The sequence below is a fragment of the Euphorbia lathyris genome, chromosome 2, assembly GCF_963576675.1.
Source record: "Euphorbia lathyris chromosome 2, ddEupLath1.1, whole genome shotgun sequence".
NCBI lineage: Eukaryota > Viridiplantae > Streptophyta > Magnoliopsida > Malpighiales > Euphorbiaceae > Euphorbia > Euphorbia lathyris.
The window spans coordinates 34094616-34120900 of record NC_088911.1 but is presented as its reverse complement, the minus strand read 5'-3'; the positions used below and the strand labels follow the sequence as shown (position 1 = coordinate 34120900).

The window sequence follows — 26285 nt, the reverse complement described above, 5'->3', positions numbered from 1 at the left end:
GAGTGGTCCGTTTGAAGTTGTAAGAGTCTTTGACCATGGGGCTTTGGAATTAAAAAATTCGAAGGGCGAAATATTTAAAGCCAATGGACAACGATGTAAAATTTATTTTGACGATAAAATTCTTAGTCGGGAGATTTCGATCATTAAATTCATAAAGTAAGAATAAGTATTTATAAGTTAAGTTTTATTTAAAAAAACAAAAAAAAAATATATAATACCACTATCTCAAAATGAGAGCAGCGTGGGACAAAGTTCCACAGCTATGCTCCCATTTGTGCTGCGCGCGGAACAAAGCACGCACGCGGTACATATTAGTGTCTCTCTGTCTCGCGCGCGGAATTTTCCGCGACCGCGGAAGAGAGACACCCAATTTTATTTAAGGGTTGCGTGTACAGCTCTAACAAAAGAAAGAGCTGTACACGCCACCAACGACACTTTCCTTTTGGAAAGTGCTGTTGACATTATATAATATAAAAAAAACAAATTTATTATTTACTTTATTTATTTATTTATTTTGTTTTATGTTTTTATTATTACTTATTCATCCCTTTTCTCTTCTCTCTTGCTTAAACCCTAACCTTAGAAATCTCTAAATTTTCAAATTGGTGTTCCTCCAAATTCCTAATTTTTACCCAATCTCTTCTCTTTTCTTTGGGTTACATTCATCCTTACATCTTTCTTACATCAATTTCTTCTTTTCCTCTATCCATAATGGGTCGTTTCAAGAAAAATGTTAAAAAGAAAGGGAAGGAGCAAGCTACTACTTCCATGGAAGACATAGATCAAGGTATGAGTCTTGCTACTCAGTTTAATTGTCCTTTTCCATTATATTCTCATGAAGAAGGTGATAAATTTCTTGCTTTTCGTAGAAAAGGTTTTTTGGGTATGTATCACTTAGACTATTCCATGTTGGAGAAATATAATTTCACTAATGATTTTAAGAAATATTTAAAAATTATGAAGTGGGAAATTTTTTCTACATGAAACTTCCAGTTAGAAGGTTATGGTGCTTAGAATTTTTTGTTACTTTGGAGTATGTTAATTCTAAGAAGAAGGATAAATTCAAATTTAGGCATAATGGGGTTGAATATCAATTCGGTTTTAAGGAAATGCATAATTGGTTTAAATTTCCTATTAAGAACACTCATTCTATGCCTAGTAAATATTCTCCAATTGCTTTTTGGAATGAAATTTCTGGACTTAATACTTTTGTAACTAAGAATTCTTCTAACCATTTTATTCAAGACAATGGATTAATGCTCTTCCACAAGTACTTGTGCCCAGCTGTGTTTGGGCGTGTGGAAAGTAGTAAAATCCAAACGAAAGATATTTTCCTCTTATCTTTATTGCAGGAGGGAAAAACTCCTTGTTCCATTTCCATCATTTTCCAGCGATTGTCTTATTGTTCCCGAACGACAAGTCAAACACTTGGAATGGGGCATATGGTGACCGAGATTATTTTAGGGTGTCTTGGGGAATTGGTTGATTTTGCACCTCATGTCGATGATTCTTTAAGTTTCTTGGATGATTTATTATTGCGGAATGCTCGCTTGATCACTACCCATGGGGATACAGAGGTGTTTATTCCTTTTGAGGAAAGAACAACAAGATTCATGGTAGGAAAAAGGGGAGATGGGGTTGTTCCAATGTAAAGTAGCAAAATCCAGGAGACTCTTGTTACCCAATCTGACAATGTTGCAAGTGGTGAAGATACATATGAGAGTGGCGATGATGCGGACATTGCAGGTTGGAAGCTCGTCCTCCAACGGCTGGATGTTATGGAGTCCAACCATAAAATTTTAGCGGGACAAGTGGAAGCCATGCGTCGGGAACAACAATCCTTTGGTCGGAAGATGATGTCTTACTTCCGCAAGCAAAATGTGGAATTCACTCCTTCTCCGCCGGGTTCTCCCACTAGAAATGCATAAAGGGGCAGTTTTTCTTAAACTTTTCTTTATTTATTCATTTTTGATTTTATTATCTCATTTTTCATCTTATGCATGTTTTATTTTCTCCTAATGTTTTTCTTCATCTCTTCCTTACAATGAGGACATTGTATTTTTCAAGTATGGGGAGGAGATTTGTGTCGTTTTGTGATTCATGTATGCATTGGAGTTTCTTTTCTTGATTTGATATTGTCTACACTTTACAGGTGGAAATTTATCTTTGAAAATAGTGATTTTGGGGACATAATTGATTAGGTAGCTTTAAATGGATGTTGAACTTTGAGAATTAGTGTAAACCAATTTAGGAGCATTGATAAGTAAAGCACTGTTGATTAATTATATACTTTTCTAAGTTTATTTTTCATAATACATGCTTGATATTGAACGAACAAAGTTTTGTCATGGATAACATTACCTTTTGTGAGAATTTTTGAGCCTAAATTAATGTGTTTTTACACATAATTTCTTTCATGAGTGTCCTTATATATTGATGATATTCTAGAACTTGTGGGTTTTAAGTTTCAATGTTACATTTAACATTAGACTGTGCTTTTAATATGATAAGGGCATTAGAATCACCCATCAAGTTTAGCCTTTCATTAACCACCCGAATACTTTAGGTAGCCAAGTTTGAGCGGAAGCCCTTTCTTTGAATTAAACACATTACAACCCGAATATTCCTTTTGCACGCTTAACTTTTTCTTTGGTTCCTATTTGTGGAAGAAAATTCAAAATATTTTGAGACATTTTCATTAATCCAATTTTAGAGCCTACATTATATACATGTCTTGTTTATTGATTCAAAATGGTTCCTAGTTCCTTCAAAATGCAAAAATAAATGCATATCAAAGAGAACAAAGTTTTCTCTTAAAAAAAAAAAAAAAAACAAAAACAGGAGCAAAAGAGAAAAAGGAAAGAAAAGAGATCAATGTTTTCTCTTGAGAAAAAAAAAAAGAAAAAGAAAAAAAAAGAGGAACTTAGGAATGTAAAGAATTCTTCCAATGACATGCACAGCTTAAGTTTGTCTCTGTTATCTTTTTGTTGATTTTCTTTCCACAACTCAAGTCACTTCTACCTAAAAATTCCTACCCTAACCTAAGCCCCATTACAACCCTAATAAAGTCCCTTTGATTAATTGCATAAATCTATGTTAGTAGTGAAGATTTTTATTGCTTACAAGCTTATGGTAGTATGTCAATATATTGAAGGAATAGAGTGCAAACACCAATACCCCTAAACACTTGATAGTTGAGAGCAAAAATTTACTTTGAGAGAGATGTTCTATTTGACATTGCTAAGTTTTTCAAGGATTGATGTGTTTTGAAAATAACCATTTCGAAACTTATATAATCCTATGTTTTATTTTGAAATTACTTCTTGATTAGCTTTACCATAATTTTGAATTTTCTATTATCCATTTGAGTTGCTTAAGATATTACTGGTCTAATCTTTTTGAAAATTTTGTTTGATTAAAGCCTATCTATTTTTACAATTTCAATAAAAGAAAGATACTCCAGTGTTATGTTATGTTTGTGTTTAGTTGTGTCCTATTTCCTTAAGTCTTGCTTGGGGACAAGCAAGGGTTAAGTATGGAGAAATTTGATATGAACTTTATATGTTCATAATTTGTTCAAAGTTTAGTATTTCATTTTGATAATTTGAGTGTTTATTATGTGATTTGTTAGTGTTTTATCCTTGTTTTAGTGTTATGTTTTGTGTAGGAAAATTGTCAAATAGATGCATGAACATTCACATTTTGAGATGAAAATCAGCTGAAACGCGCCCGCGGAAAAAAGCACGCTCATTGGATTAAAGAGGCTTGGATTGCAGGAATTTCCAGAACGCGCTCGTGGAAAATAACGCGCCCGCGGAATTTTCCAGAATTGCTGTAAAGTTATGTCTCTTTGTCAAAAGTCACATTCTTCCATCCAAAAGACATGTCTATCTAGAGTGGTGTTTCAAGGGGTGTCTTTACATTTAAAAGAACATAATTGCTGGATGTTTAAAGGAGGAAAAATTACTTGAAGAAGAACACAAGAGATCAGAAAGAAAAAGAGACTTGAAGGTCAATTGCATGTTTAAAGCATTTTGAAGAGAAGTTAGAGATCAAGAAGAAAGAAGACATTAATGTAAAAAGGATAGAGAGATCATCCTTCACTATTCTCCTTCTTCTTTACTTCTTGTATTTACAATTACATTCTATATGTTTTTACTTTTAAGGATGATAATTACTATCCACTTTAGTTTGTTCAATTGACTTAGTTTAATCTAACTTACAATATTCTTTTCATAATACATGGTTCAGTTAAGATCTTAATTATTCTTTATAGTTAGGAATATGATCGAGAGACAATTCCTTAACGAAATTTATGAAGAATTGACTATCTTTTATCCCTAGAGAGATCAGGATAAAAAAGATAGTTGTCGTATGTTGATTATTGAATTAGTAATGTTTATAATTGATTAGTTGATTCAACAAGTGAGAACTGATAATTAATATCATCGTTTTATATTACTAAGCACTCTAATTTATGTCGAGAGAGTAGATTAGAATTATATACAACTTAACTTATAATCGTTAGATTGAATAAGTATAATTAAGCAATTCATTAAGTTTTTATCATCTGTCTCTGACTTGTTATTCAAATGCATATTTAAGTTTGATCTTTAGATTCAAGTAATTAGATTAGTTTTAATTAGATAATTAACAACATTCTTATATTTGATTTCTGTAAACAAAAGAAACGGATTAAGTGATAGTGAGTAATAACTTTGTTCCTCGAGGGATCGACATCTTTTATTACTACAAGGAAACTGTGCACTTGCAGAAATTCCTTAACACATATCACTAGAGAGATGGGGATGAGGGGCAACTATAAAGGAAATTGGAGCAACACTAGATTTCCTCATGTGCCTTGTGTTTACCAGCAGATTGACATCCCTCAACAAATTCCCCTAGTTATGGAGGTCATCCAAGAAGCTATCCTAAAACTATACATGTCTCGCCTCCGTCAAGTTGGTCGCTTTGAGTTTCACAAGCCAAGAAAAAAAAACAGCGATAAGATGCCAAGTCGAAGGAAAACTGAGAGGTAAAGTTAAAGAGAAACTTGAGTTAAGAGAGAATATCAAAGTAAAACTAATCAAAATGGGAGACTTCAATAAATTATTTCAACTTCAACATATATCCATCAGGCCATCTTAGAGGGCAGTGAGCATTCTTCCAATTGAGGAAATGCGATTTTAGCATGAAAGTTACATAAGGCCAACTCCACGACCTATATTTTTGTGTCACCTAATGAAATATCGTGCGACACCTTTAAAAGTTCACACCACGACTCTTGAAGAATCAAGCATGAAATTTATATTCCTCAAAGAGGGGGGAAATTGTTTCCACCAAAAATAAAGTTTTCTTGATGCGTATCTTGGTGTACACTTTTCATAGGAGAAACTTTTCCTTTTATGAAACCCTATACAAAAAGAAGAGGATTTACTATAACTTACGGTTCTTCCGGCTGCGTGCTGGGCCAAAGAGATCTACCATATTCCACCGACGTGCGATCTACCATAACTTTCCACCGAGACAGATACATAGCTTGTGTTTCGTGGACGTGCAGAGACAAAGATCTACCACTCAAAGAGATCTACAATATTCCACCGATGTGCGATTTACTATAACTTTCCACTGAGACAGATACATAACTGCTTTATGAATATTATAGGGAAATCCATATAAGCAAGACATAGGAATAGTTATCATTTTATGAAGTTAGAAGAGATTCAGTTCATAAAAGGATAATTGTATCACGTCATCTACTTGTTTAGTTTTTAATTCTTAATTCTAATTCACTATGATAGGTCGATGAATTGAGATTATTTATCTAAAAACATCTAAGTTATTTAATCCTGGATCGAGAGATTGAATTAAATATTCTTATCTGATACAACTATAGTAGGATTGAAAAGTATTTACAGGTTTATATTTCCCAAAAACCTTATTTGTATCATGAACTATACACAGAATCAAAACCAAAGAAATCTAATTAATAATTTAATCTGTTACAATAGTCAATCAACGTTCTCTGTGGGAACAATATCTTATTATTACTACAACTCGGAACCTTGCACTTGCGGAATTCACCTAACATAAACTTTTTCTTAAAACAATTATTTCGAAAAATTTTCATTTTAGGAAACTTTTTTATATTTTCCTGCTGCACCGTCTTTCGTTCTTGATGCACTACACTTCCAGTAGTTTATTTTTTCTAGTGCACCGTTCACTTAGAATTTCCTAGAGTGAACCTCAGTTTCCTCCATATGAAACATCTTGAAGGATACCAAAAGAAACAGCTTGAGGGAAATCAAGTAAACTTCCTAAAGTGAATATCAGAGGAAACTTATTTCATTGAGTGAAGCTCAGGGGAGACCTATTTTTCTAGAGTGAACCTCAGGGGAAACTTCATAAAGTGAACGTCAAGGGAGACATATTTTTCTAAAAGGAACCTCAGGGAAAACCTACTTCCTAAAGTGATCTTCAAGGGAGACCTATTTCCTAAAGTGAACCTCATTTTTATTCAAGTTCAAATTTCACCAAGTTCTCCCGCATAATTTTATTTTTCTTGTTCTTCAATCATTTATGTAAGGTTGGTATCATTTTGATAAATGAATCTTTTAAAATTTCGGTTTCTTTATTCCTCACAGTCATTTGATATTTAGAAGTCAGTAGGCAAATTTTTATTCCATAGTTCGAGAAAACTATAATTCTCTAACATGCGGCAATTTTCACAAAAGAGCAAAACACACTGTTTTGTAAATCGAGACATAATATATTCTTTTCAGTCTAAATTTATACTTTCTCCATTTGAAAATAATTATCACATTAGATCAAATTTTCTTATTTCATATTATTTATAAGGTTTAATTTTCAAGAGAATTATTCCTATTTTACGTTATTAATGAGTTTACTATTAATTACACTTTTTATCATTTAAAGTTTTCCATGCATGAAGAGTGGAGTATGTAATATAAAAAGGCCTAATACATCACCAGCTCCCTGGACTTGTCCAAAATAGTAGATTGACTCCTTGAACTTTGCAAGTGTTTCACCAGCTCCATAAACTTGCTTATTTCATATCATCAGCTCCCTTAAATGTCCATAAAAGTAGATTAGCTCCCTAAACTTTGCAAGTGTCTCACCAACTCCCCAAAATTGTTTATTCTGTAACAACTAAATACAAAAACGATAATACTAACTCTCGGTCCTCACTCATTCAATCTCTCAAACCTGCAACACTAACTCTTATAATATGTTGAAAGATAGGAGAAGCGAAAAAAATACCCCTTGAATAGATGAAGACATATTTTTAGAATTTAGGTTTAAAAAGTTTTTTGTATTTAGTTGTCACAGAATAAACAAGTTTAGGGAGTTGGTGAGACACTTGCAAAGTTCATGGAGCTAATCTATTTGTATGGATAAGTTTAGAGAGCTGGTGATACGAAATAAACAAGTTTAGGGAGCTGGTGAGACACTTGCAAAGTTCAAGGAGCCAATCTACTATTTTGGACAAGTTTAGAGAGCTGATAATGTATTAGCCATAGAAGTTTAGGGAGCTGGTGAGACACTTGCAAAGTTCAAGGAGCCAATCTACTATTTTGGACAAGTTTAGAGAGCTGATAATGTATTAGCCATAGAAAAATGAGGATTATTAATAAAAAAAAAAAAGATAAATGGTACTCATTTTAGAGGACCAAACCTATAAATTCAATGCAAATTAATAGTGTGTAATTCAATCAAATGTAATAAGTATTTTGAAATGAGAGGGGGGGGGGGGGGTATTTATAAAAAAAAGGAAAAAAAAAAGATAGGAGACAAACATTCTTTTATCCAAATCGGACTCGTGGCCCAGTTGGCTCCACAGCTCCCAATTTGATATCCAAACCAAAAATTTACCTCATGGATGGACACCCTAATTAATAAATAAATTTACTGTATTGGCTGTATAAAAAAGAATATTAAATTTGTATAGCTTACCTTGAATGAATATTATTTAAATTAATTTTTTAAATAAATGAACTCTACCAAAATATAATTCCAATTGAAGGACCATGGGTGTAATTTGCCCACATATAATCTCGACAAAACTTGTCTCGAGCTAAGGAAAATATACGCTTTATATTCTCCAAGTTTTATTGTTCAAAGATCCACTTTTCTAGAAAAAATCAACTCATTTATTCAAATGAAATTCCATGCCAGCCAATAAATGCTGCTGCTCATTAATTATTTCAGGACCAAGAAACTTGTGAAATCTCTCTCTCAATCCATCTACTGATAAATTGATTAAACTTAGTAAAATATACATTTCCTTCTCAGTTTGGACACATTCTGGCAGCTTATTTATAAGTCAACAAAAAGAAACTGAACCACTGACTGCTGCCAGTGACACAAACCCTTCCCAGTACCAAGTCCACTTGGCTTACTACAAAACATGCCTACCATTCTAAAATAAGGAAGCTCAATTTATTCACAGCATCAAGCATTCACTATCCTGTTAGGTAAGAAAGCTCCTGCCATAAAACTTCAGAAGACACAACTCAACGGCACCGCACCGCACCGCACGATTTTATTGACATACTATTATTATCGTGCCATATTTACTCCTCGGGATCACACCGGTTTAGTGTTGCTCGTCAATTGCCAATGGAACAGTTTTCACCAAATCGCGCATCTTGAGAATGTAGAACATTTCAAGGTATCTTCGGGTTTCACGCCTATCGAGTTTCGAAACATATTTCCAGAAACCATATACACCAGCCAATGTTAATAGCCTCTCAGAGTAAATCATCCATGTATACCTGTCATAAATCCTCTGAAGTCCTGCATCAGAAATCTTATTCCAGTGGCTTGGATCTTCCTTGCACTGCTCAAAGAAATCTACCAAGCTTGAAGCAGCTTGATCCGGGTAATATGGATCGATATGGAACCCTGATATACCATGCTCAATAATTTCTGCAGGACCACCATGGCAAGTTGCAAAAGTTGGAAGGCCACAAGTCATGGCCTCTATTACTGTTAGTCCAAATGCTTCATAAACAGCAGGCTGCATAAAAACAAAATGAAAACCAAGTCAATGTCCTGAGGAGACTATTCTTTTATACAAAAGCAAGTAACCTTATAATCACATACCTGCACAAAAACTCCTTTTGAGTCTGCTATATAGCGATAGATCTCGCCATTACGTGCTCGGTTAGTTTGGGCTACTATCCATCGAAATTGCCCATCCAACTTGTATTCTTTCATAAGGTCATGCATCTTCTCAATTTCAGCAATTTCTTCCCTGTCTTTTGATTTTGTCACATCGATGTAACCAGCTATTACAACGAGGTTTGCCAGCTTCCTCAGTTCGGCATTCTTACAATACATCTCTACCAGGCCAGTCATGTTTTTCACCCGGTCCAACCTTGCCATGGAAAAGATTATCGGCTTCGACCTATCACTTAGTACACCACTGCAATGATATAAAGGAGAAATCAGATTTAATAAAATGACACCTCAAGAGTTTATTAATCTTATACCAGAACAAACAATCTTTTTATATACTTTGCTCATAATACTCACATCCATTCATCAGAGGGCTCAGGATCATACAACATCTTCTCAATTGAACCATGGAGGGCTAGTAGTCTTTTTTGCTTCTCAGAATATGGGAAGTAAATGGACATGTCTGCTCCAGGAGACACAATATTGAACTTTGGATCAAAAACATCAATGCCATGAACAACTCGGTACAACCCTGGAAGTGTGAAAGCAGTATGGCTCTCATACTGGCCGACCGTCGTCTTTCTGCAGAAGGTACAACCAAATTGATGAAGTTTCACAAGCAATATTATCAAGTCCAAATTTCAAACGAAGTCATTTGTGTGTCTTATGATAAAAGCAGATTGATAATAGTCATTTGTGTTGTTTGTTTCATCTCATCAAAGTGAAAAAAATTGCACATAAATTATAATGTAAATTGAGGGACACACTTACGTTCCGGCAATCTCTTGGTAAGTACTGGTAATGATGAAATCAGCATTGTTCATGGCTAATACATCAGCAGTAAATTGACATGAGAAGTGATATTTTTCATCAAACTTTTTCCAATATAAATCTGAGTCTGGATACTTGGTTTTCTCCAGGGCATGAGCAATGGTGCACTGCACATTGGCAAGTTAAAAAGTTATCTTTCCTTCTTACTTTGATTGGCCTGCATTTTCATAAGCAGAATACTAAAAAAAAAAAAAAAATCAGCAGTTACCTGTGTGACACCCATTTTAGAAGCCAACAGAGATGCAACAAGATTCCCATCACTGTAGTTCCCGATAATAAAATCAGGAATTGCTTGTAACTCAGCTACAATTTCACTGGCCACATCCTGATTTCATGAAGAAAAGAAATGAGATATTTATAGGTGTGAACTTTAGTTGAGTTCCATGTCCAACACACGCATTTCCTACCTCGGCAAAGGTCTCCAGATACGGCCATACATCAAATCTGGAGATCCATTTTCGAAGGATTCCTTTCTCTGATCTAAAGGGAATTCGGAGGATGTGTGTGTGTTCTGTTCCAGTGACCCTCTCCATCCGCTGATTGCATGTCGTCCCTTTTGCATCAGGAATTAGCCTGGTCACCTTGAAAAGTGAAAGAAAAAAGCATTTATATGGAGAAAAGCAATCAAGAATTTGACACTACTCGAAGAGGAATATTTGGAGACACTGAACCTAAGCTAAGCATATATATATATACTTACAATCAGAATCCTGGGTTTGACATCAAGGCCACACTGCTGTATCCTAAGAAGCATTTCATTCTCTAAGGCACGTACTTGATCCAGTATATAAACCACCTGTAAATTAACGACAATAAGCTTATATTCTTACATTACATACAAGAAGATGATGTATACAAAATGTCCATATTTACAGTGTTATTGAAGATATTTTGGTTGCAGATAAAACGAAAACAACATACCTGGCCTCCGGTGTCAGGAAGTCCTAAAACATTAGCTTGGCCAAAGTATCCATGGGGAGACAAAATGACAACATTAAACACCATGGGCACTCTCCCAAGGAACTTCTCTAAAGTTGAGGGGTCAGGAGCCTGCAGGATGTCCAGGAGAAGATGCATCATCTCCTGCACTCTTGCTGCAGTATCACCCCAACCTCTCTCAAAACCCAATCCTTGCAATCTACATCAAGATATAGCAATGAGAAGCAGCATAAACAAATGTTGCAGAAGACCAAAAAATTATCTGCTGAAAAATCTTACGTGTATTCAAAGTCAGCATATGGTGTATCACGCGGAAGCTTAAAAATATATTCTTCTGCCTTAGCAAGGGCAGACTGAAGTCGATATATACTCTGAATCCGATCATTCAGCATCAAGGACTGCACATTTAACTTCTTAATTCAGTGCCTATTCTAATTGGAATTTGAAGCTAAAAGCAACACATGGTAATTTATGAATCTGACAGGATTGAAGGTTAAACTGTTACAAGTAAACACACTCCTAAAGGAGTTTATTTCATTGCAAGACTTACATGGCCTTTATGTTTGTGTGCTCGAAGGAAATCACAAATGGGTTCTAAACAGTCCTTGTTACGAAACATGATCGATGAAAGATGGCGATTGAGGAACTGAACACCATTGCCAATGGATGAAGATCGGGTTGCGCGAGGAACACCCGCATTGAATGGCTCAAAATCAAGCTCGAGTATATAGGGATCATTGGACCTAAAGCAACATTCAAAAAAAGCACAACATAAACAATAAAGTATGAAGGAGTCAACAGGTTAAGTTCTACTATGATATATATGTGTCCCCTGAATGTTACTAGAAGCAGGGAAGAAAACAGAATGCTTACGGCCCATCTACAAGTTCTTCTTTGAAGCGAAGATATTCAGAAACGTCCAGTTGCTCCACAGTGAGCTCAAATACATTGACACGGACATATTCCCACACGCCTGGTCTTGGACGAATGGCCATTGCCACAAACGGAGGCAAGACGATGGCTTCCTGTGATGAACATATACACAAAACTAAAGATCAATACGTTTAATTTGCAGCTGATGCGTAAATCATTTGTCAGAACGAACCATTACATTAGCATGAAAACATCCAAATACGAAAAAGCAGCTGACTTTTGTGTTAATATGCAATTAGTTTTGGTGTTATTTTTTCCCATTCTAAGATGAACAAAGAGGTAAGGAAAGTTTGAAAATTTTGGTGTTACGGGATGCTAGCTGAACAATAGAAAGCTACTCTGGCGAATTATTGTCAATTTATAAAACATACATTTGATTTGATGGCGTTTCATTTATGCCCTGCCCTGCCCTGACTTGTTTGGGTGGGTTGGGTTGGGTTGGGTGGCATAAAATTAAGTAGGCTCTTTGGCATTGATTATAATGTGATTTTCATCAACCTCCAACAAATTTAATTAGATTAATATAAGAAAAAATATGATATAGAAATTAATCGGAATAAGTTTTGAGAGAATAGGATCTTCTCAAATTAAAACGAAAATGAGAGGCCAGTTATAAATAAAACATTTGAATACTAAATTTGTTTCTAAAGTTTAAATATATTTAATAATCTTTTCGTTTAAAAAAAAAATCTTCTATCTGTTAGAAATAATAATAATGATAATAATCATAAATTTATTCTTAGTTAAAATTAGACCTGTCCATGGGCCGGGCTGGGCCGGATCTATCGGGTTTTTAGGTAAAAATGCTCCGTCCAAGCCCAGCCCAGCCCACTATTAATTTAGGCGAGCTCGGGTTGGACTCGAGCTTACAAATCAAATCACAAGTCCAACCCAAATAAATCCATCTAACTATATATATATAATTGTTAATTATAAAAATAAATATTATACTTAAAAAGAACTATTTAATATATAAATATATAAATTTATTAATTAATATTAATAGGCGGACCGAACTGGCACGACTATTTTTATTAATCCCAAACCCGTCCAAAAAATAGACAGACTTTAGCGGGACTGGACCTAAGATCAATTTTCATTGTCCAAACCCGTTCCAAAGGACACGGGTCTGGACGAGGCGGGCAGGTACTCGGATCCGTGGAAGGTCTAGTTAAAATAGTCCTTTGACACTACCAAATAAATAAATAAATAAATCATTAATCTATCTTGCAAAACCCCGTATGGGTGATTTTCACCTTGGTATTAGATTTAGATTTGGGTAGAATTTTAGGTGGATATTAAAATCATCCTAATAGTATTATTGTACTTTTCAAATTTTTCCTCACCAATTAAATCGTTTTAAATGTAATTTATAATTGCAATTCTTCAACCACTTACTGCGCGTTTGATATTCTATTGGGATAGGGATAAAGATAAAGGTTGAGATATGGACAAAGATAAATAGTTGGGATAAGGATAAAAATATAATTCGAGAATTATTATTCAATGTTTGGTACGTGGGATAGGGATAGGGATAAAATAATACATTTTACTATTTTAATCTTATTTAAACTACATAACATTAATTTGAGGGATAAGATGGACTTTTCCATCCTATTAAAATCGCAGGAGCTTATCACACCTCCTTATACCACCCCCTCCTGGGTATAGGATTTGAGGGATAATAGACTTATCCCTCATCTGTCTCACTCTTCTATCTTACAAACAAACGCGGGATAACTTATCTCGTGTTTTATATCTCCATCTCACCTCCTATATCCCTCTTAACAAACGTCCCGTTAAAATATTGCCACATTATACTTATTATCAATAATATAAATATATATCTTATACTACGATTAAATAATTAAATATTATTTAGTATTGTAAGACTAAAATTACTCGCATCTTCACAATAAAATTGGTGATAATGATACCTCAAGAAGAATTAATAAAGTTGATGGAAAAAAATGGTTAAACTATGAAAGAGATTGTGATTTGTGTTTGTTGTAAAGTTTTTTTTTTTTTTTGAAGAATTTAATTTTAATCTTAAATATTATATCAAATTAATTTCTTACTTTTTGATATATAAATTTTTTATATTTAATTGGAGAGAATTTCTACATATATATTATTTGTGATGTTATCTGGTTCAACCAATCCGAGTCAATCGGTTCAATCTCTAACCCAGTTGTCAATCCGGTTCGACTTGTGGTCCGGTTTTTTTTTTACTTGTTTTTAGTATTTATCAAAAAGTTATATAATTTAATATGCCTTCTATGGTTACTTTGTTTTTGACAAAGTAAAGCTTACTTTGTTTTTTTCACCATTGGATAATGGTGGAATTTAACAAAGTAAGTTCATCCAATGGTGGTAAAAACAAAGTAAGACTTACTTTGTCAAAAACAAAGTAAGCATAGCCTAACCCCTTCAACACCTATAATATTCAAGGTGCCTTCTATGCTTACTTTGTTTTTCCTACCATTGGCTTACTTTGTCAAAGTTCATCACCATCAAATGGTGGAAAAAACAAAATAAACATAGCTTAACCCTAATATTCAATACTTAAAATTAAATGTTCATTTTTTCAGGATTTAATTTTTTAATTTTCAATTTTATTGAACAACACCTTTGTAAGACATATAAGGCATAAAATTAAGTAGCCCTTTGGCATTGATTAAAATATATTTTTTTATCAACCTTGGAACAAATTAATTAGATTAATATAAGAAAAAATAAATTAATCTGAATAATTTTTTAGAGGGAAGGATCTTCTCAAATTAAAACAAAAATAAAATGTTTTGAGATTAAATAATATATTTCAATATTTGAATAATAGAACTTTTTTCCAAAGTTTAAATTTAGTTAAGAATCTTCTATCTTTTCTTGAAAGTATCTAATAATCTTATGTCAAATAAAGAAATTAGTAATCTATCTTTCAAAACCTCCTATAATATTATTGCACTTTTTCGGAATTTTCCTCATCAATCGTATTCGCTTCTTTCTGTCAAAAGAAAAAAAATAAATATCTTCTAAATAATGAAATATTTCCAATTTTACAAATATCACAACACAATAGAAAGAAATGCTGTTTGTTTTTTTCTCAATTTATCCCTTTCCTTTTTTTGGCAAGGACATAAGGCATAGTTGAAAGTTTGATCACGTCTTTATTGGCGAAACTCCACCCTATTCACTAAAGGTATAATTTCAATTTCAAAAAATCACAAACCGAATTGCAACGTTATAGAGCCACTTAAAAAATGACTGACTCATATGTATGATATGATAACCACGTAATAAAAAAAAAATAAATATTTTATTTTTTGCATTTATATAATTCAATAATTTTAATTAGTCTTACACGTGGCATGCATGCAGTTATCATATGATTATGATATTATGCCAAAACTTTTTTAACTTTAATTACGTGACACACGTATAGTTGTTACTCTGTAAGTGTCAGGTTATAATTTTTACTCCCAAAGTTTTTTTTTTTTAACTTTACTCACATGTATACATGTAGTTGTTACTTCGTGAGTGTCAGGTTATAATTGTTACTTCCAAAGTTTTTTAACTTTACTCATCTGACATACGTGTAGTTGTTACTCTGTGACTGTCAGATTATAGTTGTTACTCCCAAAGTTTGACCATACCTTTTTATTGACTAAACTCCACCATATTCACTAAAGGTATAATTTCAGTTTCAAAAAATGACAACTTTTTTTGTTTCAAAACTCAACTGAATTGTGACGTCACAACCACTTTAAAAAGGACTGATTCACATGTATGACATGATAGGCATATATCATGTAATAAATGACATGATAGCCACGTAAGATTATAGTTGTTACTATGTGACTGTCAGATTATAGTTGTTACTCTCAAAGTTTGACCACGCCTTTATTGACAAACCTCCACCATATTCACTAAAGGTATAATTTCAGTTCCAAAAATGACAACTTTTTTTTTGTTTCAAAACTCAACCGAATTGTGACGTCACAGCCACTTTAAAAATGACCGACTCATATGTATGACATAATAGGCATGTAACATGTAATAAATGACATGATAGCTATGTAAGATTATAGTTGTTACTCTGTGAGTGTTAAATTATAGTTGTTACTTCCAAAGTTTGACCACGCCTTTATTGACAAAACTCCACCATAACTCATGCGAATTCTGATGTCACAGCCACTTTAAAAATGACCAACTCATATGTATGATATGATAGACATGTAACATGTAATAAATGAAATGATAGCCATGCAACATGTATTAAAAAAATAAAAATTATATTTCCATTTATATAAAATTCAATTATGTTAAACCGTTCTATGATAGATTTCACATGGCATACATACAGCTACTACCGTATGATATTGTAGCCAAAGTTTTTTTTAACTGTTGTTTCTCTGTGACTGTCAGGTTATAATTGTTATATCCAAAATTTAAAATCACTACTCTATAACTGTTAGATTATAGTTGTTACTCCGTGACTGTCACGTTTATACCTAAAGTTTTTTTTAACTTCAGTTGACACGTCAGCATTTCCATAATTTTTTAGATGTGAATTGATTGTGAAAAATTCATTGAAAAAAATGAAAATGAATAATTACCTTTTATAAAAGTGAGTTTATTTTAACTTCAAACTAGAGGGGCAACCATGCAATTTACCCCAACTTTATTCTTTACCAAAAATCGGCATATTAGTCCATGGATAAGCCCATGGTGGACAGGTGTCTCTCTCTCACATCCCGATTTTTAGTAGTTAGTAAAAAAAAAAGTAAAAATTCTAAAAAATCATTAAAAAATCAGGAAAAAACAAAACAAATAAAAAAAAGCTAAAGGGAAAGTGAAGAGAACAAACCATGGAAGTTTCGAGGATTTCACCGAAAGGGCCAGATTTAAGGTTCTGCCTAGCATCTTCATCGCAGATGACATTATCAAGTTCATCAATCAAAGTATGAGGTTGCAAAATTCCCTTTCCTTGATCCACATACCTTCAAATTAATTCCACAATTTAAGAAACAGAAATCGAATACGAATAATTTAACAGTAACCAAACAGGGAGAATCAAAACCTGCAGAGCACAGCAACAAGCTCGTTGCGATGAGCAGAAAGAGTATCTTCAACACGATCTCTCATGCTGGGAATACGAGTCAAGACGGGAGAAGTACCCATGCCGGAAATTCACTTAATATAGAACAAATTACTGAGTGAAGTGAGGTTTATAGGGTGGGGGGTAATCTAGTGCTAGTACAGAAAGAGAGAAAGAGGAACTGAATTTATAGGGGGAGAGAGGAAATGAATTGCGTATTGAATTTTGGAAGTGAGAAAAAGGTTGAATAGGAATAGGGAATGGCAAGTGTCAACGTGTTGAACAAACAAAACTAGGGAACCCAATGCTTGTGGCCGCTTCTTTAACGCCTAACCGCCTAATCTATATTATCTGCACTCTAATTCCTTTTATCTCTATATTATTATAACATTATTTACGCCCAAGGCCTAATCTAATATTACAATCTAATCAAATTCGTCGACATCATCCTATTGCTAATCTCTCAATTATTAATTAACAAAGCACATCGTTTTGTTGATAATGATACCTGCAAAACTCCTCATTTTATTTGTTATGTTACTAGAGCCATTGGCGGATACAATACAAGGGGCTGTGGGCCTGGCACTTCCAGCCGCCGTAACTGGGCTCTTGTGTTTATAAAATTTGAGGCCGTGATAGTTTCGGTTTTTTTATTTTCAAGAAATTTTGATGAAGTGCTAAATTAGTATTCTAAAATTGGTTCATATCTTGTTAGATCCTCTCAAAATCTAAATTTGTAATTTTTTTTGTCTATTAGGTTAGGTCTTCTCTAAATCCGGTTTTTCTACTAGGCATAAATTTTTTATATGTTAAAAATCTGAAACAAAATGTAGCTTAGTTTTTGAGAAGTTTTACATTAGTACTTAAAAGTTAGTTATTGACCACTCAAATTATACAAGAATTTTTTTGAACAAGTTCCATTCAGCAAAAACAATTTTTACCCACGCACGTGTAAAATCAGCTCTCCAACCGACCAATTATGTATTCGCCACTAACTAGAGCTTTTGTGCAATTTACTATTTTTTTAAAGGATCAATTCAAATCTACAATCTGACATCTCTAAAATTAGAGGTGTACCAATTGAACTATACTCATTTGTTTTTGTTTTTTTCTTTTTCTTAATTAAATTTGAATCTTTTTCATTGGGGAATATTTAAATCTTTAGAATTCTTTCCTCTGTTTTCTATTGCTTTTGTTTTTCATTAAAGATGAGTCAATGTTAGAGTTCATATACACAACCGAATACCGTAAATCACCATCACCATATGTAACGATCCGGTCCGAAGTGGGTGGCACCGAGGTAGAATGCCTAAGCAAGGAGCGGCCTTAAGGGATGGCCATGGGAGCAGGAATAAACTGAATCCCACATCGGAAATGAAGAGGGAGTGATTGGGGCTTATTAGTAAGATGAGAATCCAATAAATGCAGACGTGTTTTAACGTCGTGAGGTCCAATGTATTGATTTGAGCCAGAGCGGATAATGTCTACATGATATTAGACCGGGATGTTACAATTGGTATTAAAGCCGACTCTCCACGTACGATGTGTGGTTCGGGGACGAACCAAGCAAAAGCTCGTGGGCCTGTAACGACCCGGTCCGGAGTGGGTGGCACCGGGGTAGAAGGCCTGAACAAGGACCGACCTTAAGGGATGGCGATGGGGGCATGAATGAACTGAATCCCACATCGGAAATGGAGAGGGAGTGATTGGGGCTTATTAGTAAGATGAGAATCCAATACATGCAGACGCGTTTTAAAGGCGTGAGGCCCAATGTGTTGATTTGGGCTAGATCGGACAATATCTACATGGTATTGGACCGGGATGTTACACCATAACCCTAAAATCACGACTGATTTTGTTGATTCCTCATTGAATCTGATAGGTTCTTATCACATACACCCAAGTGAAGATCCAAGCCTGGTTATAGTGGCACAATTCCTAAACAAGCACAATTATCACCCTTAGAGCAAATAGTTTCAAAGAGCTTTGCGTGCAAAGAACAAGATTGCTTGTATTGATGGTTCTTTACTAGTTTTGTCACTTACTGGTCTAAATCGAAATCTTTGTGATGTCATCTCACAAAAAGAGGAGCCAAAAGGGACAACACGTAGACTAATGAGAGACTTTCCGTCAAAAGGCATAACTACCATAGACATGTGTCCTAATTATAAAGAAGGATTTGAATTATACGCTTCTGTTCTCCAAAATACACCGCACCTTACAGAGTGGAAAAACATGTCCAAAAGTGCATGGACACGTGGACTAATAACCCACGTGGAAGCCTACTCAAATACAGGTTACCCTCTCAGTTTTTGTAAATAGCCATCTCAAATATCACAAGGGACACAACAACTTCTTGATCACTCTGCCTTACAGTCAACATATTAAATCTCAGTATCCTCACTGACTTAAGCATCGGAGCAGGGACGTCAGACTCTGGCCCCTCCGCTAACAGTTTGTTAATCCCATATCAAGTATCAAAAGACAGTATATCAAGCTTGCACTATATTTTGAAGATATCAAGTTGTGCGGTGAGCATGGATCGAACATGAGACCTTCATATAACAATGTAACACCATGATTTTTTCTTGGATAACAATGTAGTAATTCATTCAATCGCTCAAAGTATACTGATGCGAAAAGAGTATATTGATGCGCTGAGCTGACGCTCAAAGGCTCACTAAGGGATAAGTGTATACTATTGTTATCAAGTAATAAATCTGGAAAGTCTAGGTACCAATTCCATAGAATTTATACCGCAACAACCAAACTATTCGGTTTCTAATGTTATTTAGGCGGTGGAAAGTTGAATTGGGTTTTTATTTAAGTTATCCTACTCTTAGGTTGATCCTAAGCAAAACAAATACTCCGAGAAAGGAATAGAATGATATGATAATACAATATTCAATCTAATTAACCAATTGAATTAAAGACCTAATCTGATTTTGCATAAACTTAAGATAATTAAACCGACTTATCCTTCTAGGGTCCCTAATAAGCGATTCCTTTGTTACAAGCCGTAACTAGATCTAAGGTTCAGGAATTTGGGTCCTTTAACTATTATGTTGTCAATATCACAAGCTTCGGTATGGATAGCTGAATTAGACTCGCAATATGAACCTAGTTTGTATTTGGACTTTTGAATGATTTAATTCTAATCATTAAAGATGAAGAACAGTTAGGGATGCAACTGGGGCGGGGAATACCCGTACCCGTCGGGGATTCCCCGTCCCATTTTTTGGCAAGGACGGGTACGGGGCGGGGCCGGGCCGGGAAATGGTATCCCGCCCCGACGGGGCGGGGATTCCCTGCCCCATTTTTTGGTAGGGACGGGGACGGGGACCAATATGGTCCCCGTAGGCGATTACGGGGCGGGGCCGGGAAATGGTATCCCCGCCCCGCGGGGATCCCCGTACCCGTACAGCCTCGATGGGTAATCCCCGATTAATCCCCGTTTATATATAAATGAAATGAAAAATATTTACTTAAATGTAAACATGGAGGATCGAACCTCTAACCAATTCAAACATCATTGTTAAGCCCAAAATATACCTAAAATATCATTAGTATTTACATCAGTTTTGCTACGAATTCATACTATTTATACCCGTTTAGCGTACTTTTACTTCCAAATATGTTTCTTTCATGCAAGGTACCTAAATATTTAGTACAATCCAAATAGGAACGAAAAGAGGTGTTAACGGAAGAAAAACCCTACAAAAGGAGTCAAAAACGACGAAAATCAAACGCACCGAAATGAGGACGAGGACGAAGTCAGAGACGGAGGAAATCACTCCGTGTCGCGACCGAGAATCCTCCATTATCGATCGCGACACGCGTCGGCCAGCTTCTCCCCCTTATTATTGCGAAGGCTTAATTTCTGCTCCCCCATTCTCGGCCGAGAATTTACATTCTCGGTAAGATCAGAAATCCTGAAAGGGCTATACGTACACGTTCGTTCACAAAGAAACGCGTCCGTTTGATTGGATAAGAACGCCTCTTCGTAGCAGACACGTTCTTTAAACCCGACTCTTCAACATCTATAAATAAAGAGTTGATTTCAGAGTTGGATATATAGAAAATTAAAGAGAAGATTAGTATAGAATTAATGCAGAAATTCTGAGTCAAGTGATTCCGAGTTAGAAGTTCGATTCTGTAAAAAGCAATATGATGTACACACATTGTTTATTAAATAAATACAAACACAGTAGCATTTAGATTTGTTCATATTAGTTTACATTTTGGTAGTCGATAGACCAATCGCTATTCCGAAGATTCAGCGAGAAGATTTAGTAGAGGTTCCGCCCCCGAGTCTGACAAACTCTAACGAGGTTCAAGGAAAGGATTGACAACCCGTTCGCTTGAAAGTCGTCGAAAGTTTCCATGCTTCTTGTTCTCTGTAAACTTGTATCAAATTCACATTTCATCTAATAAAGTTCATTATATTCGATAGATTTTTATGTAGCACTTTGGTAAATGATCCGAAGTGAGTTCTGGTGTTTTCATTAAAACGTAGTTGAATTCAAAATCATTACAAGGAAACTTTGTTGAACACTTAGACGAATTGATATCTTGGATAAAAGTATTAATTTGGTTAAAGAAGTAATCTAAACCAGTTAGGAGGATTGTTGCGTTCAAAGCCTTTTAATTAGAGGAATTTACGTTGTTACATTTTTATAATTTATACAAAGTTTAAAGTTGTTTTCTTTGCTTAATGCAAACAAATACATTTATTTACTTTTCTAAAGAACTAAATGTTTCTGTCTTGTATATTCACCCTTAAATCAGAAGTGATTTCTAACGTTCGACATACTCTAGTCTAATTCTTATTCTAGCAATTTCAAAACCAAATCCAATTAAACGATTTTCCATATTATAAACCTTAAAAGTAAATCTAACCGATTCAAAATAAGTTTTCGTTAAAAAGTGTTCCCTGTGGGTTCGATATCTTTTATTACTACAAGCGTATACCGTGCACTTGCGGAAATCGCTCGACAAGTTTTTGGCGCCGTTGCCGGGGAACGCCAAAATTTTTGACAAAAATTTAGATTTTTCGTGTTTTATTTCGAATCTAGGTTTACATATACTTATTCAAACTTTTATATTTTATTTATTTCAAATTACTAACATATTTATTTTTCAAATTCTGTTTTGAAGGTAGTTTCGGTTCATGCAAAATTTCAAGTTCATGCGCAGTTCTCGAAGTTCGGGCACGCCACCAAACCTATTAGACCCAGAAATTGAAAGAACCCTTAAAAAGAACAAGAAAAACAAAAACAAAACCCCAATAAAAACTAGAGATACCGAGCCAGAAATTATGGCTACACTTATGGATTACGCTAGGCCAGGAGTGACCGGTGTTACCAACAGCATAGTTAGACCCCAAATAAATGCAAACCAATTTGAAATTAAGCCAGCATTGCTTAATATGTTGCAAAATAACGTAACATTTTACGGGTTACCTAACGAAAATCCTAACACCCATTTGACAAATTTCCTTGAAATTTGTGACACTTTTAAAATAACAGATTTGACTGCCGAAGCAATCAAACTTCGCCTTTTTACTTTTACTTTGAAGGATAGAGCCAAAGAGTGGTTAACTTCGATGCCAGGTGCAACATTTGAAACTTGGGACCAACTTGCCCAAGCATTTTTATCAAAATATTTTCCTTTAGCAAAAACCGCAAGAGTCATAAAAGAGTTAACATCTTTTTCTCAACATGATAACGAAACTCTTTATGAGGCTTAGGAACGTTTTAAAGAACTTCAACGTTTATGCCCACACCACCAATTTCCCGATGCACTTTTAATGCAAACATTTTATAATGGATTAAATCCTACAACTAAAGGTTCATTAGATGCTATGTCGGGAGGGTTATTTATGAAAAAGACATCTGCCCAAGCAAGAGAACTTTTGGAGGAAATGATAATTAACAGTAGTATGTGGCCCGCAGATCGTGGACATATACTAGTGGCGAAACCATCATCCTCAACTACATCATCGGTTAAAGGTATAGTGAATCTTGATCCAGTTGCGATGTTACAAGCCCAATTTTCTGCCTTATCGCACAAAATAGATAGGTTTATAGCACCGTGCGATCCTAATGGTAATACAATACAAACGGACGTGGATTATGAAGGTATGAGCGAGATTGAACAGGTAAATTTTGTCCAAGGGCAAAACCAAACTAATAACCCTTATTCCAATACTTATAATCCTGGATGGAGAAATCATCCTAACTTTAACTGGAGAGATAATAATAATAATACGAATGCTAATCAAAATCGTACCAATAATTATCAAAATCAATCAAGAGATACGACTAGCACTTTATCTTCTAAGATCGACAAATTTATTGATGCTATGAGTGGAAAAATAAGTAATCACGATGATGGTTTTAAACGGATCGAGAATAAATTCGATCAGCTTATTAAAAACCAATCATCTAGCATCCATAATTTGGAGGTTCAAATTGGACAACTTGCTAAATCAATTCCATCCCGCAAAGAGGGAAGTCTTCCCAGCCATACGGAGGAAAATCCGAAAGAGCATGTAAAGGCTATCACTCTTCGCTCAGGGAAAAACTACTTAGGTCCGGAAATGCCCGGAAATTCAACTTTACCAGGAACTGATTTACTAAAATCCAAAGAAGATACACCAATAAACTCGAGTACAAAAACGTTTGTACCCAAACCACATTTTCCACACAAAGTCCGAAATAAGGACTATGACAAACAACTTTTGACGTTTTTAGACAAACTTAAAAATTTGCACATTAATTTGACATTTATGGATGCAATTACGCAAATTCCCAATTATGGTAAGTTCTTAAAAGATTTAATTTCAAAGAAAATTAGTTGGGAAGGAATTTCATCCATTTCGCTAACTGAAGATTGTAGTTCGATAGTGTCGAGTAATTTGCCTACTAAACTCAAAGATCCCAGATGTTTTACCATTCCATGTAAGTTGGGAGATATTGAATTCCCAAGTTGTCTTTGTGATTTAGAAGCAAGTATAAACTTAATGCCATTGTCTATTTTTAATAAGTTAGGTTCAGAAGAAGATATCAAACGTACCAATATGGTTTTGCAATTAGCAGATCAAACCACTAAAAGACCATATGGTATAATTGAAGATGTTTTAGTTAAAGTTGACAAATTTATTTTTCCTACTGATTTCGTTATATTAGATTTTGCATATGACGTTAATTGTCCACTAATTTTTGGTAGTCCGTTCATGAACACGGGACGTGCTCTAGTTGATGTGTCGGAAGGGAAAGTAGTTTTAAGAATAGGAGAAGATAAGATCGAGTTTGATATGAACAAAGCAATGAAATATCCTATGGAGGATTTCGCTTGTATGAAACTTGATTTAGTTGAAGAATGTGTTAATGACATTATTCAAAAAGAAAAAGTAATAGAACCTATAATGTGTGAAGAATTAGAAGATAAGAACCTGGAGCCTTTAATTCGAGAAGATGGACCAGTTCCGCCTTCAGTTGTAATTCCTCCTAAATTAGAACTTAAGGAATTACCAAACCATTTGAGGTACGCTTTCTTAGGCGAAGGCGATTCTCTACTTATAATAATCTCTAACAAATTAACGCATATTCAAGAAGAAAAATTAAAGGAAGTTGTTAGAAACAGAATAGGAAGTATGGGATGGCAAATTTCAGACTTAAAAGGAATTAATCCTAGTATTGTAATGCACATAATTCACTTAGAAGAAGATAAGCCACCTAAAGCGGATAGGCAAAGACGCTTAAATCCGAATATGAAAGAAGTAGTAAAAAATGAGATTACTAAACTTTTAGACAATGGAATCATTTATCCTATTTCGGATAGTGAATGGGTTAGTCCAATCCATTGTGTACCTAAAAAGGGAGGTATAACTGTTGTAAGGAATGACGAAGGTGAATTGATACCTACGCGAACCACCACCGATTGGAGGGTTTGTATAGATTATAGGAACCTTAACAAAGAAACTTTCCTCTACCTTTCATTGATCAAATGATCGAAAGGATAACTGGTCATGCTTTCCAGGAATCTGTTGAGGAGAATATGCTGATTGATATACCAACTCAGGGTAGTCAATTCACATGGGATATGACCTAAACTTATCACATGCAAAAACTATCGCTAGCATTTCCTTCTCGGTTGTGGTGTAATTTAATTGTGCACCTAACAGTGTGTGACTTGCATAATAAATAACATGAAGTTTCTTATCCTTCCTTTGACCTAAAACACATCCGACGGCTAAGTCACTTGCATCACACATGATTTCAAAAGGTAAATCCCAATCGGGTTTAGCAATAATAGGTGCACTGACTAAAACTGTTTTCAATGTTTTGAAAGCTTTAACACAATCTTCATTAAAATCAAAGGTTGAGTCTTTCATGAGAAAATTAGTAAGTGGTTTGGAAATTACAGAGAAGTTTTTAATAAATCTCCTGTAAAAACTTGCATATCCTAAAAATGACTGTACTACCTTAACAGTAGTTAGAGGGGGTAATTTTTCTATCACTGAAGCTTTTGCTCTATCCACTTCTAATCCTTTTCAGATATCTTATGACCTAAAACAATTCCCTCGTCAACCATGAAATGACATTTTTAAATTCGTTTTTTCACATCTAGACAAAACTTTATCCAAGTTCTGTAAACATGCATCGAAAGAATCTCCATAAACGGAAAAATCATCCATAAAAACTTTCATGATATCTTCAATGAAATCGTTAAAAATTGCAGTCATACAACGTTGAAATGTTGTTGGTGCATTACATAGACCAAAAGGCATTCTCCTATATGCAAATGTTCCATAAGGACATGTGAAGGTTGTTTTGTCTTGGTCATCTGGGTAAATATATATTTGAAAGAATCCGGGGTAACCATCTAGAAAACAATATTAGGTTCAAAAGTTATTATTTATACCGATCACGCAGCTTTAAGATATTTATTTTCTAAGAAAGATGCAAAACCACGTCTAATTAGATGGGTTTTATTGTTACAAGAATTCGATATAGAAATTAAAGACAAAAAGGGAGTAGAAAACCTTATCGTCGATCATCTATCAAGACTCGAAGATGAAAATGGTCCTATAGGTGAGACTATCGGTATACGAGATGATTTCCCTGATGAATATCTCTATCAAATAAAAAGTTTCATGTCGCCATGGTATGCGGATATAGCAAATTATCTCGCAGCCAACATTGTTCCGGAAGGATTAATTTTCAACAAAAGAAGAAATTCTTTTTTGACATTGAACAGTATTTTTGGGAAGATCCTT

The 26285-nt window shown here is 34.5% G+C and overlaps 1 protein-coding gene and 1 non-coding gene across 2 annotated transcripts; both read right to left on the bottom strand.

Moving 5' to 3' along the window:
- Nucleotides 1-8240: 8240 nt before the first annotated feature.
- LOC136217723 (sucrose synthase 3) lies at nucleotides 8241-17319 on the bottom strand. Its single transcript, XM_066004364.1, has 13 exons — nucleotides 16985-17319; nucleotides 16772-16904; nucleotides 11845-11996; nucleotides 11522-11714; nucleotides 11251-11369; nucleotides 10954-11170; nucleotides 10733-10828; nucleotides 10440-10613; nucleotides 10241-10357; nucleotides 9973-10139; nucleotides 9559-9783; nucleotides 9127-9448; nucleotides 8241-9040 (listed from the first exon to the last, which is right to left on the bottom strand). Exons 1-13 carry the CDS (start codon nucleotides 17083-17085, stop codon nucleotides 8618-8620), a joined length of 2439 nt encoding a protein of 812 aa, XP_065860436.1. The 5' UTR covers nucleotides 17086-17319; the 3' UTR covers nucleotides 8241-8617.
- A 5369-nt stretch (nucleotides 17320-22688) lies between these two features.
- LOC136221293 (small nucleolar RNA R71) lies at nucleotides 22689-22795 on the bottom strand. Its single transcript, XR_010685067.1, has one exon. It is a non-coding gene; the product is annotated as a small nucleolar RNA R71 (small nucleolar RNA).
- Between the last annotated feature and the right edge of the window lie 3490 nt (nucleotides 22796-26285).